Raw genomic sequence first — 18,911 nt, forward strand, 5'->3', positions numbered from 1 at the left:
GTTTCAGAAGGTGGGTAACAATAAACTCCTCTGAACTAAAGGAGCATGTTCTAACCCAATGCAAAGAAGCTAACAACCTGAATAAAAGGTTACAGGAACTGCTAACTAGAATAACCAGTTTAGAGAAGACCATAAATGACCTGATGGAGCTGAAAAACATAGCACGAGAACTTCGTGAAGCATACACAAGTATCAATAGCTGAACTGATCAAGCAGAAGAAAGGATATCAAAGACTGAAGATCAACTTAATGAAATAAAGCGTTAAGATTAGAGAAAAAACAATGAAAAGGAACAAAGTCTCCAAGAAATATGGGACTATGTGAAAAGACCAAGCCTACGTTTGATTGGTGTACCTGAAAGTGACGGGGAGAATGGAACCAAGTTGGAAAACACACTTCAGGATATTAACCAGGAGAACTTCCCCAACCTAGCAAGACAGGCCAACATTCAAATTCATGAAATACAGAGACCACCACAAAGATATTCCTCCAGAACAGCAACCCCAAGACATATAATCATCACATTCACCAAGGTTGAAATGAAGGAAAAAATGTTAAGGGCAGCCAGAAAGGTTGCGTTACCCACAAAGGGAAGCCCATCAGACTAACAGCAGATCTCCCTGCAGAAACCCTACAAGCCAGAAGAGAGTGGGGGGCCAATATTCAACAATCCTAAAGACAAGAATGTTCAACCCAGAATATCACATTCAGCCAAATTAAGCTTCATAAGCAAAGGAGAAATAAAATCCTTTACAGACAGACAAATGCTGAGGGATTCTGTCACCACCAGGCCTGCCTTACAAGGGCTCCTGAAGGAAGGACTAAATATGGAAAAGGAAAAATCGGTACCAGCCACTGCAAAATCATACCAAAATGTAAAGACCATTGACACTATGAAGAAACTTCAACAACTAATGGGCAAAATAACCAGCTAGCATCATAATGACAGGATCAAATTCACACATAACAATGTTAACCTTAAATGTAAAGGGGCTAAATGCTCCAATTAAAAGACAGACTGGCAAACTGGATAAAGAGTCAAGGCCCATCAGTGTGCTGTATTCAGGAGACCCATCTCATGTGCAAAGACACACACAGGCTCAAAATAAAGGAACGGAGGAATATTTACCAAGCAAATAGCAAAACAACAACAACAACAACAACAACAACAACAACAACAACAACAACAAAAGCAGGGGTTGCAATCCTAGTCTCTGATAAAACAGACTTTAAACCAACAAAGATCAAAAAAGACAAAGAAGGGCATTACATAATGGTAAAGGGATCAAAGCAACAAGAAGAGCTAACTACCCTAAATATATATGCACCCAATATAGGAACACCCAGATTCATAAAGCAAGTTCTTAGAGACCTATAAAGAGACTCAGACTCCCACACAATAATAGGGGGAGACTTTAATACCTCACTGTCAATATTAAACAGATCAACGAGACAGAAAACTAACAAGGATATTCAGGGACTTGAACTCAGTTCTGGACCAACAGACATCTACAGAACTCTCCACCCCAAGTCAACAGAATATATATTCTTCTGAGCACATCACACTTATTCTAATATTGACCACCTAATGAGAAGTAAAACACTCCTCAGCAAATGCAAAAGAACGGAAATCATAACAAAGTCTTTCAGACCACAGTGGAATCAAAATAGAACTCAGGATTAAGAAACTCACTCAAAACCGCACAACTACATGGAAACTGAACAACCTGCTCCTGAATGACTACTGGGTAAATAACACAATGAAGGCAGAAATAAATACGGTATTTGAAACCAATGAGAACAAAGACACAACGTTCCAGAATCTCTGGGACACGGCTAAAGCAGTGTGTGAGGGAAATTTATAGCACTAATTGCCCACAGGAGAAAGCAGGAAAGATCTAAAATCGACACCCTAACATCACAATTAAAAGAACTAGACAAGCAAGAGCAAACAAATTCAAAAGCTAGCAGCAGACAAGAAACAACTAACATCAGAGCAGAACTGAAGGAGATAAGAGACACGGAAAAACCCTTCAAAAAAAAAAAAAAAAAAAAAAAATCAATGGATCCAGGTGCTGGTTTTTTGCAAAGATTAACAAAATAGGTAAGACTCCTAGCCAGACTAATAAAGAAGACAGAAGAATCAAATAGACATAATAAAAAAATGATAAAGGGGATATCACCACTGATCCTACAGAAATACAAACTACCATCAGAGAATACTATAAACACTTTTATGCAAATAAACTAGACAATCTAGAAAAAACAAACAAATTAACGGACACATACATTCTCCCAAGACTAAGCCAGGAAGAAGTCAAATCCCTGAAGAGACCAATAACAAGTTCTGAAACTGAGGCAGTAATAGCCTACCAACCCAAAAGAGCCCAGGACCAGAAGGATTCACAGCCGAATTCTACCAGAGGTACAAAGAGGAGCTGGTATCACTCCTTCGCAAACTATTCCAAACAACAGAAAAAGAGGGACTTCACCCTAACTCATTTTATGAGGCCAGCATCATCCTGATACCAAAACCTGGCAGAGACACAACAAAAAAAGAAAATTTCAGGCAAATATCCCTGATGAACATCAATGTGAAAATCTTCAATAAAATACTGGCAAACCGAACACAGTAGCACATCAAAAAGCTTATCCACCATAATCAAGTTGGCTTCATCCCTGGGATGCCACGCTGGTTCAACATATGCAAATCAATAAACGTAATCCATCACATAAACAGAACCAATGAGAAAAACCACATGATTATCTCAAGAGATGCAGAAAAGGCCTTTGATAAAATTCAACATCCCTAGCTGCTAAAAACACTGAATAAACTAGGTACTGATGGAACATATCTCAAAATAATAAGAGCTATCCATGACAAACCCATAGCCAATATCATACTGAATGAACAAAAGCTGGAAGCATTCCCTTTGAAAACTGGCACAAGACAAGGATGCCCTCTCTCACCACTGCTATTCAACATAGGATTGGAAGTTCTGGCCAGGTCAATCAGGCAACAGAAAGAAATAAAGGGTATTCAAACAGGAAGAGAGGAAGTCAAATTGTCTCTGTTTGCAGATGATTTAATTGTGTATTTGGAAAACCCCACTGTCTCAGCCCAAAAACTCCTTAAGCTGATAAGCAACTTCAGCAAAGTCTCAGGATACAACATCCATGTGCAAAAGTCACAGGAATGCCTATACACCAATAACAAACAGCTAAATCATGAGTGAACTCCTGTTCACAATTACTACAAAGAGAATAAAATACCTAGGAATACAACTTACAAGGGACGTGAAGGATCTCTTCAAGCAGAACTACAAACCACTGCTCAAGGAAATAAGAGAGGACACAAACAAATGGAAAAACATTCTATGCTCATGGATAGGAACAATCAATATTGTGAAAATGGCCATAGTGCACAAAGCAATTTACAGATTCAATGCTATTCCCATCAAGCTACCATTGATTTTCTTCACAGAGATAGAAAAAACTACTTGTAAGACCTAAAACCATAAAAACCCTAGAAGAAAACCTATGCAATACCATTCAGGACATAGGCAGGGGCAAAGAGTTCATGACTAAAACACCAAAAGCAACTGCAACAAAAGCCAAAATTGACAAATGCAATTTAATTAAACTAAAGAGCTTCTGCACAGCAAAGAAACTATCATCAGAGTGAACAAGCAACCTAAAGAATGGGAGAAAATTTTTGTAATCTATCCGTCTGACAAAGGTTTAATATCCAGAATCTACAAGGAACTTAAAACAAATTTACAGTAAGAAAAAAAGAGCTCCATCAAAAAGTGAACAAAGGATATGAACAGACACTTCTCAAAAGAAGACACTTGTGTGGCTAACAAACATAAGAAAAAAAGCTCATCATCACTGGTCATTAGAGAAATGTAAATCAAAACCACAATGAGATACCATCTCATGCCAGTTAGAATGGTGATCATTAAAAAGTCAGAAACAACCGATGCTGGAGAGGATGTGGAGAAATAGGAACGCTTTTACACTGTTGCGGGGAGTGTAAATTAGGTCAACCATCATGGAAGACAGTAAGGCGATTCCTCAAGGATCTAGAACTAGAAATACCATTTGACCCAGCAATCCCATTGCTGGGTATATACCCAAAGGATTATAAATCATTCTACAAGACACATGCACACGTATGTTTATTGCAGCACTATTTACAGTAGCAAAGACTTGTAACCAACCCAAATGCCCATCAATGACAGACTGCATAAAGAAAATGTGGTACATGTACACCATGGAATATTATGCAGCCACAGAATGAGTTCCTGTCCTTTGCAGGGACATGGATGAAGCAGGAAACCATCATTCTCAGCAAACTATCACGAGAACAGAAAGCCAAACACCGCGTGTTCTCACTCATAAGTGGGAGCTGACCAATGAGAACACATGGACACAGGGAGGGGAACATCACACGCCAGGGCCTTTGGGGGTAAGGGGTAAGGGGAGGGATAGCATTAGGACAAATACCTAATGCATGCGGGGCTTAAAACCTAGATGATGGGTGATGGGTGCAGCAGAGCACCATGGCACATGTATACCTATGTAACAAACCTGTACGTTCTGCACATGCATCCCAGAACTTAAAAGTACAATCAAAAAAAAAAAAAAAAAAAAAAAGAGAGAGAGAAATTTATCACATTCCAGACACCTACAAATATAACAGTCTGCTTCTGGACTCTCTTTTGTTCAAATGAGCTATGATTTTAAAATAACGCTAACTTGTACGTTTTTGAATAACAGAGAATACAACTGGAATTTTCATAACACAAAGAAATAATTAATGCTAAGATGATGGATACCCCATTTACCCTGATGTGATTATTACACACTATATGCTTGTATCAAAATATCTCACGTATCCCTAAATATATACATGTACTATGTACCCATAAAAACTAAAAATTTTTAGAAATGTGATACGGTATGTTTTGTTATTAGGACAAATTCCTTCCCCTTTTACTGAGCTTTCCTACCCAAAACCCCATTCCTTTTCAAAAGTAGTTTTGCCTAACCTTGTGCATTTTCTTGTCCAGATGAATTATGGAATCAGCTTGTCGAGTTTTATTTAAAACAATGTATATTTTGGAAATTTCAATTCAGATTTCCTTGAATTTATAGGCGACTTTTAAAAACAGCACACTTATAACATGTAATTCTCCCATTTGGGTATATTTACCCTTTCATATTCTTTAGCTTTTACTGTCTTCTTAGTGTAAGTGGCCTGTCCACACATTTCTTGTTAAAATGATTCCTGGAAGGTTATGATTCTTAATAAAACATCCTTTTCTTCATGTCATTTACTGATTAATGCTGGTTTACAGAAAGGGTATTTTTTTTTCCAACAAAATTCTTCTAAAGAAATGTTTTCTCACTGATTATCATGTATTGCCAAATTGACAATCATACTGTCTACAGATTTTGACAATTTTTTCAATTTCTTCCCGATACTTAAAAATTTCATTCCTTTTTTTTTCTTAGTATATTAGGACCTGCAGAGCAAGGTGTAACAGTAGTAGTAAAGATAGGCATCTTCATCTTGTTCCTAAGTCTAATAGAAAGTTGTCTAGTATTGTCCTACTATTATAATGCTTAAGTTTGTCATCAGATACAACCTTATGACATTAAGGGCATTCCATTCTAAGGTGGCAATGAGTCCCCCACTTTTATAAGGAATGAGGACTGACTTGTATCAAATACTTTTTGTTCATCTGTACAGATCAAATGGTTTTCTCCTTAAAATGGTGACTAGCAATTAGGCAATTGCTTATTTTTACAATTATTACAATATCTTAATAATTAAGATATTTTCAAAAAGTTTTCCTATGCTGATCCTTCTTTGTATTCTACGGATAAATCCTTTTTGAACACAGTGCATTATTCTTTCAATACACTACTGAAAATGACTTGCTAATATTGAGATTTATACTTTTAGTATATTACTTAGGATCTAAGGAGCAAGGCAGAATGATGAACAACCTTCAGCTTTCTCTTTTGTATTTTCCTTGCTCAGTTTTAGCAAAAAAGTTATGCTAGCCTCAGATATTTCCTGTGAGCAGTACATCTACTTTGCTTTCTGAGTTCAAAGTTCGCTAAACAGCCTTCAATTTTTAACTTGCTAACTGTGTTATTCAAATTTTCTGTATCCCCCTTTTCAATTGTCTGGTTAGTCAATAAATTTGTAAGGGATTTCCATGATTCCAGAGTTGTCTACTTTCCTTTGTACTTTCATTTTCCTTTTCATATTGTGAAGTTATGTCACTCATGATTGCTATAAATTATTGAAGATCAAATATTACTGTTAAATTTTCTATTTAAATTCTGACACTAATAGTGCTATTGTCCATAGTTTTTAAATTTCAGACTCATTCTCATAAAATAAAAAATAAAGAACATTAAGAAAAATATGTATTAATAGTTCTTATCCATACCTCTTTCAAAAACCCACTGCTAATTACTAAAGTCCAAGGCACAGACTACCACTGTACGTATTTCCTATTTTTTGCTGTTCTAAATCACAATAAACTTACCTTTATCCATTCAAAAAATATGAAAAGAAAAAACCTCAGCAGCAGCCTGACTACTACAGATTAAATATGACACTACAAATTAATGCCAACTGTTGTAGCCGGCTTCTATGACAGCGTGTAATAATCCTGGTATATGTTAATCTTGTGTGGTCCTCTCACTCTATCAGGGCTAACTTGGGCAACCAAGAAAATGAGAAGTGACACTAGGTGTCTTCCAGGGAAAGATAAAAAAAGGCACTGCAGGTTCTGCCTGGGTCTTCTGGATTGCTCGCTCTTGGGAAAACCAGCCACCAAGATTTGAGGACAAAGAGCTACACAAAAAGGCCCATGTGGAGAGAAACTAAGGCCGCTTAACAACATCCAGAACAAAGTTGCCAGCCATGTGAACCACCTTGGAAGCTATTCTCCAGCTCCAGTCAAACCGTTACATGACCAAAACCCCAGACAACATCTAAATGCAACTTCATGAACCCCAAGCCAGAACTACCCAACTGAGTATCTTCTGAATCCCTAACCCACAGAAACCATGAGAGATAATACATTGTTAGTGGTTGTTTTAAATCACTAACTTTTGAGATTTGTCATGTGGCATTAAATAATACACCATCTTACTGAACTCAGAGAATATTCAAAAATAAAAGTTCACCTTCCTTTAAATTATTATAATAAAATACTTTTAACTATCTCCACTAATTTGTGGAGGTGATTTCTGTAAAAAAGTGGCTAATAAAACATAAGCAATGGACTGTAGAGAAACACATGATGTGAGCAAAGATGCATTTCTCATGCCTTCTCACAATGCCCCAGATTTGAGGTGTCAGCAGCCAGTAAGCTTTGGAGCCATACGCATGGCATCCTATATACACGACAATCAGTTTCTGCTTTGTGACTTAGCTGAAGTTGGAAAACTTAGAGAGATTTTCTACTTAATTTTAACTTTCCATCTAATAACTGCTCATTAGCATCAATGATCCCAAGTCAGATGGGAAAGAGAAAAGCTTGAACCACTAAAATTTCCAACAATTCCGATAACAGCTTTAAAAAATGAATTTGTATTTTTGATTATCTCATTATTTTTTTTTTTACCAGTTCTTTATAAGCCAGGACTCTGAAAACCAACTCTTGCATTTACCAAGTAGCTAATTTGGTTTCAAATATATTATCCATTAAGAGCTGCAGATTAAAAAATGACTACACAAACACAGCTGTTAGAGATAATTTAATTCCACCTCTGTTTGAAAAGCCTAGGTTTGAATAAGGTACTCAATGCTCGCTTAATCAATATTCTTGGGACTCAATCAAATATAACTTGTGCTTGAAAATCAAGGTTATAATAAAATAAAACTAAAAGTAAAAAAAAAAAAAAATCAAGGTTATTCCCTAGGTAAGACTCACATGGAAATACATGAGAAAAACTTCTCAATTTAGCAATTGAGCTATTAAAATACCTAGATTTCAAGCATTCCCTTTAAATATATCACATAAAAATGATGCTCTCTTAATTACACTAATTTCCACACTCTCTCATAAACGGGACACATAAATGGGAGTATGGACGTGAATATTAAATAGGCCTAGAACTTACTCTTGCTCTTAATTTCAAACATACTATTTTTTTTCCTGTGTTCACCTGTATATGACAATTTTCAAAAGTTTTCAATTAAGTAAAAATACGGAATTAATTTTAAGAGTCTTTCAAAATGTTCATTCATTACCTTAAATTTCAACTTAATATGAATCACATGACCTTCATTTTAACCCCAAAACACCCTTTAAATGTACAGGAAATGACTAATTGGATTTAATGTAATCAAATCATATTTTAATTGCGAGAAAAGGAAAAGAAAAAATAAAAAGCATATTATAACATTAGTTACTCTAATGAAACAACATGGGTGTGAAGAGAAAAATGATTGCACTATCAAGACAGCAAAAAACTGGCATAAAGACAGACACAGAAATCAATGAAACAGATCAGACAGCATAAAAATAGACCCACCCATATATGATCAATTGATTGTTAAATAATGACGACAAGGTAATTCAGTGGGAAAAAACAGTGCCTTCAACAAATGATGCTGGAACCAACAACTGACTGCGTGAGGGGAAATGTATCTTAATCCTTACCTTATACTATATAAAAAAATTAACTTAAAATTCATCGTAGACATAAATGTAAAAGCTAAAATTATAAACTACTGAAAAAATAAAAGTAAATCGCTAAAATTTCAGGGTAGGCAATAATTTCTTAGGACTTAAAGCACGAACTACAAAAAGTAACGTGATGAACTGGACTTTTTCAGTATTTTAAAACTCTGCTCTTCAAAAGACACTATTAAGAAAATGAAAAGGCAAGCAACAGACTGAAAAAAATACTCACAGCACATATATCTGATGAAGGACTTGTATCCAGAATTTATAAAGGACTTTTATAATGTAGTAAGACAACAACCCAAAAAAGATAAACACTTCACCAAACAAGATATATCAGTGGCATATTAACACATAAAAGATGCTCAACATCATAAAAAAAAAAAAAGAAAATTAAATCCAAAATGAGACACAATTACACACCAACTAAAGTGGCTCAAAATCTAAAGACTGCGGAGGATGTGGAGCGACTGGACCATCTTGCACTGCTGGCAAATATGAGAACTGGTATAGCTGCATTGGAATACAGTTTGGCAGTTTCTTAAAATGTTAAACACTTAGCTCTACTTATAACAGCCTAAATCCAGTATCAACCCAAATGCCCATCAACAGGTGAACTGACAAAAGGATTAAAGCATACAGACAACATGCATTATTCCATTTACATCAAAGTCTTAAAAAACCAAAACTAATTTATAGTGATATAAAGCAGGTCACTGGCTGTCTGGGGCTTGAGGTGGTAGGAGGGAATGAACTGGCAAGGTGTACAAAGCAATTCTGGAGGTAATGCTCTATATTTTTGGGCAATAGTCTTGTGATGGTAGTTACACAGGTGCACTCATTTAAAACTCATCAAATTGTCTACTTATATATGTTTTATATAAAAATACTTCTATAAATTTAAAAATAATAAAACACAACTCAATAAATGTATGATGTTCATACAGTTCCATGATCCATTTTACACAGTTTTCTCTAAAGGTCTCCAAAGAGACTCTCCAAGGGTTACTCAAATAAGAAACAAGTAAAAAGTGAGTTAGAAACAACACAGTTAAAATGTATATAACCACAATTCATACCTCAAATGTGTATTTTTCTCTATTATTAAAGAGCATTAATATGGTCATCTGGAAAGTGGAAACTTGCAATATGTGCTTCCGTGTATTAGAGCCAGTTACTTGTGCACCTCCAACACCAACTTCAGATCCATCTTCCTGTTTCATTTTTTAAAAAATATAAACAAAGATACAATCATTTCCTGGTAACATTTATGTACCTATGTGTGTACATATGTATGTATGTACATTACAGGGTCTCACTTTGTCATCCAGGCTGCAGTTCAGTGGCGCAAACATGGTTCACTGCAGCTTCAACCTCCTGGGCTCAAGCAATCTTCCTGCCTCAGCCTCCCGAGTAACTAGGACCATGGGTGTGTACTACCATGCCCAGCTAAATTTTTGTATTTCCTGTAGAGACCAAGTTTTGCCATGCTGCCCATGCTGGTCTCAAACTAATGGGCTCCAGTGATTTGCCCACCTCGGACTCACAAAGTGCCGGGATTACAGGCATGAGCCACCACAGCTGACCAATTTCCTGGTAACTTTAACAGCATGTTTCAGAAACAGGTCCCATAATCTCCATCCTCCCCCTCAACAAAAACTATGTAACTTATTTCTATAAAGAAAATCTTTTTTTTTTTTTTTTTAGACAGAGTCTTGCTCTGTCGCCCAGGCTGGAGTGCAGTGGCGTGATCTTGGCTCACTGCAAGCTCCACCTCCTGGGTTCATGCCATTTTCCTGCCTCTCACACCCGGCTAATTTTTTGTATTTTTAGTAGAGATGGGGTTTCACCATGTTAGCATGTTAGCCAGGAGAGTCTCTATCTCCTGACCTCGTGATCCGCCCGTCTCGGCCTCCCAAAGTGCTGGGATTACAGGTGTGAGCCACCGCGCCCGGCCCGGAAATCTACTTTTTAGTAGTAGACCCCCCCCACCGCCCAACACACACACATTTAGGACTGTCTCCTGTCCCCCCACTGTGAACATTTTAATGTTATCTGAGCAAGTAACTAATCAATTCCCTATATTTAATGCTAAAATTATTTTAACAGTACACTATGGGATGATAATAATAATGGACTTACAAAACATCACTACTGTTATACTACCACCAAAAGTAACAGGATTAGGTTTCTTTCTGTGTGACCTGATCACAGTAAGAGATCAAAAAATATCATAGCATAGCATGGGGCCCAGGGGAGCAAGGGGCAAGCGCCATTCTCAAAGCCTATTCCTGCTTTATGATTTAAGGATACAAATTGGAACTTTCTAATTCTTCAAAAATTAACATATGCATATGTTTTAAAAATCTACTGATCTGCTTAATAAACTTTAAAAGAACATGAGTATTTAGGGAAAGAAAACCTATCTTTTAAAACAAAAGCAGGCAGTAATTAAAAGCTAAGTTCTTTAGTTTCCTTGTCCTTCCCACTTACACTCAAATGTATGTGTCGAATATTATTTAACTAAATGAACTATAAAGTACTATTTCCCATTTCAATTAAATATCAAAATTAGAATGTTTTTATAGGCATTTTCAGCAATACTTAAAAACTGATGTTAACAGTGACTCATCATACCAAACTAGTAAAATTCTCATTAAAATCTAAAACTTATTTGTTGCCTAGATGACAATTTAGGTATATTTCTACAGTTTTTCTAGAAGACTTAGAATTTTTTGAAGGCAAATAATCCTGATTCACATCAAGTAATGAAAATAAATTATTCCTCTAAACCTCTCAATCTAGATATAAAAATGTGATTGCTTTTTAAAAGTGAAGGCAAATTACTGGTCCAATACTAATTTTTAAATGACTTTAATAACATTTGTATATTTAACAAACCTCGAATGTTAATCTTCGCAATCTTGATTTATTAGAAATAAAGATTATAGGTAACAGAATTTTGAAAAGGGGCTCACAGCTTTGTATGTCCTGAAATCAACTTACATTTTACTATTTTACGCAATATTTTCTTAAACCTAATTTTATAAATAAAATATGTAATTTTCCTAATGTTTAGTCCTTAGTGACGACTATACTGGTGTAGTCTTCATATTTTCAAAGTTGCAGTTAGCAACTGAGAGAACATAAGTAATAAAGCTAGGATTTTTAACCTTTCTAACTTGTGAGACAGGCAGAGAAACAGGAGAAATAAATAATTTACCCAGGTCAACATAAATCACAAATCAGCTCTAACAGACTAACTTTAAGTTACATAATATGTTCAAACTATCAATATTTACCTTTTTAACTGGTCCATAAAATGTGGCATTGAGATCTGCAGAACCCATATGATGCTGGAGTGTGAGCTGTCGACCACTGTGTTTGGCTAAGTAGAACCTTCGGCAAATCAAACCAGGTTTTAGCAAATCAAACAAACTTACACATTTGAAATTACAAACCACAGGATAACATCCCTTAAACATGTATGTGTGTGTGTGTGTGTGTGTGTGTGTGTGTGTGTATGGATTTTAAAAGTTTAAGGAAACCTTAGGAATCAAGTTCAGGTGCAACTTTCCACAGGAGAGACCTTGAGAGAGCCCTAAGTAACTCAGCTAGATATTAAATGACAAAGGCAGCACACTAAATAATTTCTACTGTACACTCTGGCCCAACCTACTGCTGCTCAGCCCCTGCTGTTCTTAAGACCACCTTTCTCCACAGTAACCCAATAATCAATTTGTCCTAAGCCAGTAGTAGACATCGACAGTACAAAATACACTCCTATACCACAGTACAAAAAATACTCAATGCACTAATGCTGAACAAAGGGCATTTATAAAATATTCCTGAGAAAAGTTTATGTAACTTTTTCTTACATATTAAAATTATAAAGGATAAACTCTCCCTTTGTTTTTGTTGTTCAGAACTGGTACTTTTTCTTGAATTTTTATATTTATGTTTTTTTGTCACTATCCACACTGTATTTTTTCAAAGCCTGAGCCACTCTGTGGTTCTTGCCCCAGTATAACCACCATCCCTTCACTCTTAGAATTCCTTTTCCCTTGTCGTTTTCCCCTTCTACAGTTTGTAAAAAATGAGGACTTTGGGGAGGGAAAAAACCCGACATTTCTGTGAACTCAAGAGACTATAAGCAGTGCCTAAACCAGTGGGATTAGGCAAGTAAAACTAGTTGGACAGCAGATATTTTGTGAACTCTTGCAACAGGGTGTATCTGTGTGCATGTCTAAAGGGTTATACTGATTCACTATTACAATAAGGATGATGCAGTTGACCAGGGTGAAGCAGGACTGTCCACAGGATTATGTGAATTGTGGTGGTGGAGACAGTATACAAGATTCATGGATTAAACACCTAGCTGCTTTCCCGGAAAATCGTGTATGTTCTAAAAGACAAATCTAGTTTTTATTTTTTTAATTTATGAAGCTACAAGTCAGTAATATGCTAGTGCTTCTGGTTCAAAATGAAAGCAACTGGCTATGGTAATGTAGAGAAGACAGCTGGGATAGCACCAGAATGTTTGAGGCTTTTTAAGTTAAAATCTTAGTTACCTTGCCTTACAAAGATACATGTCAATATGCTGAATACTCAAAGATCCAGGATATGCGCTACTTAAAAATATATTATCTCCCGGATCAGCACCAAAAATATCTTTAGTTTCTGTACAACCTATGTCAAGTTTTTAAGTATAGGCAAGTCGAAATTATTTCTGATGAAAGTCACAAACTCCACAGAAATCATTCAAGAAGATATAGTCAAACAACTTTCAAATACATTTTGACATCAAGGTCAGGCAGTTCACCTGGAAGAACATCTTAATGAGTACCAATGAATTTTTTGTAGTAAGATGTTTGATGTCAACCTTTTATTATGGGAATATTTTACATCCCACACAAAGAAGGCACTGGTACTTGGAAACTTAAGACAATTGCTAGAATCATTAAGACTAAGGTGAAGAATTTGTACAGTGCCTTCCACGATTTCAAAGAGGTCGTGACAGACACTGGTCCTCCTGACAATATCAAATGCAGTTTCTTCCCAGTTGTTTTTTCAGATCTGGTTCGAGATTAACAGCTCACGAGCAGATGTTCTAGAGTATCTCTGTTGTCTCTGATTCCAGCAGCAAGATTCAAGGGGGTCAGGAGGCCTTTTGTTTGGTCACTGGTAACTGATCTACACCATGCTGAAGAAATAAAGAAGCCACTCTGGTATTATTCCACTTATAAGCACCTTGCAGGAGTATCTAGCTATCCACAGTCACTGCAAAAACATCTGCCCCTTGCGCAATCAGCTCACAGACAATGTCTAAGTGTCCACCTTAGGCTGCTCGATGAAGGGGGTGATATACTCATCTTCATCCCTAGTGTTCACACGAGTGGTCTTTTCACAAAGTAGTCTCCACACTGGGTAAATCAATTATTTTCAGCAGCCCAAAAAAGATATTTGCTTGGATCTTTTTCTGTTTTTTTCTTGCATATCACTCTTGTTTTTTTCATCTTGCTCCTCTTCCTCATCAAAACTGCTATCTCAGAGCCTCTGAGTACTAGTGGGAATAAGGTATCCACATATTTCCAACAATGCAAATTGGCTGAAGTGTTCAGAAAGTTCAAGGAATTCTCTGGGTCTGGTTTTCCATCATCATTTACTTTCTCTTTTTCCATTTTCACTACTGCTCTAAATAAAAGGCATTTCAAATGCCAGCATATAAACAATCTTTCTAGAGATAAATTATGCCTGCTTTACTTTATTCATCAAGATCCTATAGAGGGGGAAATTGCTGCATGCCAGGATAAATGTTCCTTTTGAACATGAGGTAATAAATGGAATACATTCATCCTCAATTATGGATATTAATGTTCGAATTCATTTTAATTTTGAACACTTATTTGTACATAGTAATACAAAGTCTGATTTTGATTTACCTTCTGAATATCTCAAAAGCGTGTCTTGGTGCTGGTGGGATGTTGCACTTTGGTGTGGCTGACTGAGTGGGCCAATATCCTGTCGTGAGCACCCGGACTGTAAGATCAACACCACCTAAAGATACCTATGTAAAACAGAAAGAGATAGTCCCCTCAAAATTAACTAGGATTTGCTTTCTGTTCTGTTAAGACATTGTGTTAGATTTACTGAAGCAGTTAGTTAGCTCCATGTCTAATATCTAACAAAAAACCATTTTTTTTTTTTTTTTTTTTTTTTTTTTTTGAGACAGACTCGCTCGTTGCCCAGGCTACAGTGCAATGGCACGATCTCGGCTCACTACAACCTCTGCCTCCCAGGTTCAAGCGATTCTCCTGCCTCCCAAGTAGCTGGGATTACAGGCATGCCCACCACGCCTGGCTAATTTTGTATTTTTAGTAGAGACGGGGTTTCTCCATGTTGGTCAGGCTGGTCTCGAACTCCTGACCTCAGGTGATCTGCCCGCCTCGGCCTCCCAAAGTGCTGGGAATACAGGCATGAGCCATCACGCCCGGCAAAAAAACAGATTTTCTTAAATGTCAGACCCACCCAGTGTTTCCCGAATTTTAACTGCTATGGCAAATAGTTATAATTATTGCTTATGATGTTAATTTAAAAACACTGACCAAAGAATAGTTTTTGACACATGAATCAAGTCTTACTGTTATCACTGAGAACAGAAAAGTTTGGGCCTTTTCAAATAAAAAGTCAAGGGGGTCAATTATATCATTTTAGAGAAAATTCTAGCATAATATCCTTCATCTCAGTTTTAAAATATTTTTGCCATCTTAACACATATTTCTAATATTCCAGCAACTATTTCAACTAAAGTAACTAAAACCTTTGTGTTTTAACATGTAGCTCACATTCCAACAACCTCTGCATAGGACCCTATAGACCCAGTGCTACAAAGCAGGTGCTCTACAAATATCTGTACAATGAATAACTACTTCTAAGCTAGTATCACTGTCACAATTATTTTCTTCTTTTAAACAAATTTTTAAGTAAACAACGAAGCACAACAAAAACTCTTAAAGATTAAATATTATCTTTATTATTGATACTCAATGTGTTATAAATCATCATTTCATTTTTATCTTGCCTCAATGATTTAGTAATATAAATTTTTAAGGGCAGGAATCAGAGTTTATGAATATCAAGAAGCATTCTACACTCATATTTCTTCACAAGTATCCACTAAATTATTACTTTAAGGAAACTGGAAATAAAAAACTTAGATGACGCAGAGAAGAGAGGATCATAGAAGAGACTCTTACATGGTATACTGGGGGAAGTGGAGAACTGTTTATACATTTGCAAGTTGGTTAGGGGAAGGGAGGGTAACAAAGTGGTCAGTCCATTCAACCCACATCAATATGCATGGGATCTACCCCAATCATCCCTATAGCTTTCAATGTGTAAGATTAGTGGAAGAAAAAAATTTAAAAACTTACTATAGCAAACAAAAAATACAAGAAAATATATCAATATATTAGATTTAACTACACATTCCTAAACAATCTAAAAAAAAAAACAAAATCCAGGATAATTGCACTACTCATTTCCTGTCCACCTGAAATTTGTCACGGACTTGCATCTTTCCTCCTCTCAGCTCTTCTCAACTGTAAACACTGATATTTATAAAGCAAATCATACAACTATTTACATTAAAGTCAGAATGTTTTCACAGAAATAAATGGTTATTCTACAGAATTAGGTATTTTCACATATCTGGTTTGTGAGCCTATGAAACCAGTAGAAGTGATGATCTCATATTCAGATATCAAAGGAAAGACCCACAAATCTGTTAAACGGTTGTGACGCATTTTAATTATAGAGTGGTACTTGGTGATTTAAAAAATTTAAAAACTGTACTATTTCCTAACTTAAGATTAAGTTGAAAATCAGAGTAAAAAAATGAAACTAAATTCTGAATTTCATTAAATGCTCACAAAATGCCCATCAGACTCCAAAGCCATAGAAGTTCCAGCTCACCACCTTTGAGGAGTTATACCAAACACATTTATAATACATTAATTTCTATGTTTTTATAGTCTCAGTTCACCTGCTACGCACGCTTAGGATATAAGGCCCATTTAAGCTAAACTGACAGAGGAGAATGACAGTAGTGAGGTATAGGAAGGTCAGGTGACTATCCCAAGATGACACAATCTTGGGGTAAAGTGAAAAGAATAATACTGAAACTTAGTAAACTTGTGTAAGCCCAGTACTCTTTCCACAATTTGTAACAGATGTGTATTATCTTTATTAACAACAGAATAATTCTCTTTATTAAATTGTCAGTGTATTCCTTCAAGTGGGAAGAAGAAACTAAATTTTAAAAGAATAAAAAATTTTAACATGAACACAGAAAAAGAGGTAATGTGAAGGAAAATAATTTAAGTACAGACAAAACACATGTTGTCACTAATGACATTTAAAGAAACAACTGTCATCTGCTAAGTGGATGAAAACGCCCATTACAAAAGACTTTACATGAATATCTAAGTAGATATTAATGCAGAATCTTACACCAGTTGCCTGTAGATGTTGCCTGAATTCATCCATCGTTGTGTTTGAGATGCTCATATCCCTAAACATTCCTTCCAGTTTTGACGTGAACTGACATCCACATTCAGTCTGTGGAGGAAAAACACAAATTTACACAAATAAATGGTAGATTTTTCTGTGAGGAAGTATTGAAAGAAAGAAACTATTTCATGTTATTGCTATCCCTGATAATCTTCTTGTAAATTTTTCCAGTAGTTGCTCTATGCCTGTGGTTAGCAAACTTCAGGATTTTAAAATGCAAATTCTCAGATTCTTTCAGAGAGTCCAACTTACGCCCTGAAAGGTAGGGCCCAGAACTCTGTTTTTAACTAGCATCTCAGGTGATTCAGGTGCAAGTATTCTATGGACCACATTATGCGAAAAAGAACTACATGGCAAAAGCCTCTTTGTTTCCCTTTTACTAATCTTCCCCTCCAGGCCTCCATGAATGTATCCTGACACACCAACAGAAATTCTAGCAAACTATGAACGTCCCTGAACTTGAACAAATGTTAGTGTAGTCTGTGTTCTTCTCCAAAACAATCTACCTTTATTTCTAGAAATAAACACTTAATAATCAACCAAATAATTTCTAATCACATGTTGTCAGTACACAACCATGATAAACATCAGTTAGGTGCACTCTATTCCATCTAAAACATACCTTACCTTTAACTTAGATATCATGTTTTTTTCAGAGTCATCAGAAACACTTTTATTTGTGAGAAGTCTCCTTGCCAAGTGTTGTTTATAATAACGTTCAAATACATCTTTTTCTTGCATAAACCTAAAAAGGACCATTGCTTTATCCAATATTGTTTCTACTTCCTGCTCTGTTAGCTGCAAAATGAAGATGATTTAACAATTACACAATTTTAGTTCTACAAAAGTAGTACTACAGTTCACTTACAGCTTAAAAACAATATTGTTTGAAAACACAGGTATCTGATTGACATACATCAGAAAAAGGGACATGGTTTGATGAGGGTCTCCTACTTCACATAGTAGCATCATTCTTACATTCTCATTTAGTGCATCATGAATGAGGGGTTGGAGTGAATTCTATTCCATAGAGGGCTACCACTGAATTGGAGGCATAAGGTAATATAGCGCTGGGTTAAGGGATGACTGAGAACAGATGAAATGAAATTTTAGTCACAGAGATTATTTTATGAAGGCTTTGCATATGCAGGCAAAAACTTACACAGCCAAAAGATGGAATTTTTCATTTAAGCTCACAGCCTAAATTGTGCAAACACAAGGCAATAATTTGTTATAATCCAAACAGTAAAAAGGCCATTGCCCTTACTTTATTTTTTTATTTCTATTTTGTTTTGTTTTTTTTTTTTGAGATGGGAGTTTCACGCCTGTTGCCCAGGCTGGAGTGCAATGGCACCATCTTGGCTCACTGCAAACTTTGCCTCCCGGGTTCAAGCTATTCTCCTGCCTCAGTCTCCTGAGTAGCTGGGATTACAGGCATGTACCACCACGCCCAGCTAATTTTGTATTTTTAGTAGAGACAGGGTTTCTCCATGTTGGTCAGGCTCGTCTCGAACTCCCGACCTCAGGTGATCCGCCTGCCTCGGCCTCCCAAAGTGCTGGGATTACAAGCGTGAATCACTGCGCCCGGCTGCCCTTACTTTTAATAAGGGCAAAAGGATT

At 36.2% G+C, this 18,911-nt stretch overlaps 1 protein-coding gene across 4 annotated transcripts in view; it reads right to left on the reverse strand.

The window, feature by feature from the left end:
• The window catches only part of LOC105481321 (cullin 3), a 112,870-nt gene that overhangs the window by 12,228 nt on the left and 81,731 nt on the right, over positions 1–18,911 (reverse strand). For all 4 annotated transcript variants that reach the window (XM_071073459.1, XM_071073457.1, XM_011740828.3 and 1 more), the window contains 5 exons: positions 17,919–18,089; positions 17,232–17,339; positions 14,663–14,787; positions 12,023–12,119; positions 9,800–9,934 (listed from right to left, as the gene is read on the reverse strand). In XM_071073459.1, coding sequence (XP_070929560.1) covers positions 9,800–9,934; positions 12,023–12,119; positions 14,663–14,787; positions 17,232–17,339; positions 17,919–18,089 — 636 coding nt within the window. The remainder of the gene's footprint in view (positions 1–9,799; positions 9,935–12,022; positions 12,120–14,662; positions 14,788–17,231; positions 17,340–17,918; positions 18,090–18,911) is intronic.

This window comes from Macaca nemestrina, chromosome 11, assembly GCF_043159975.1.
Source record: "Macaca nemestrina isolate mMacNem1 chromosome 11, mMacNem.hap1, whole genome shotgun sequence".
NCBI classification, from domain to species: Eukaryota; Metazoa; Chordata; class Mammalia; order Primates; family Cercopithecidae; genus Macaca; species Macaca nemestrina.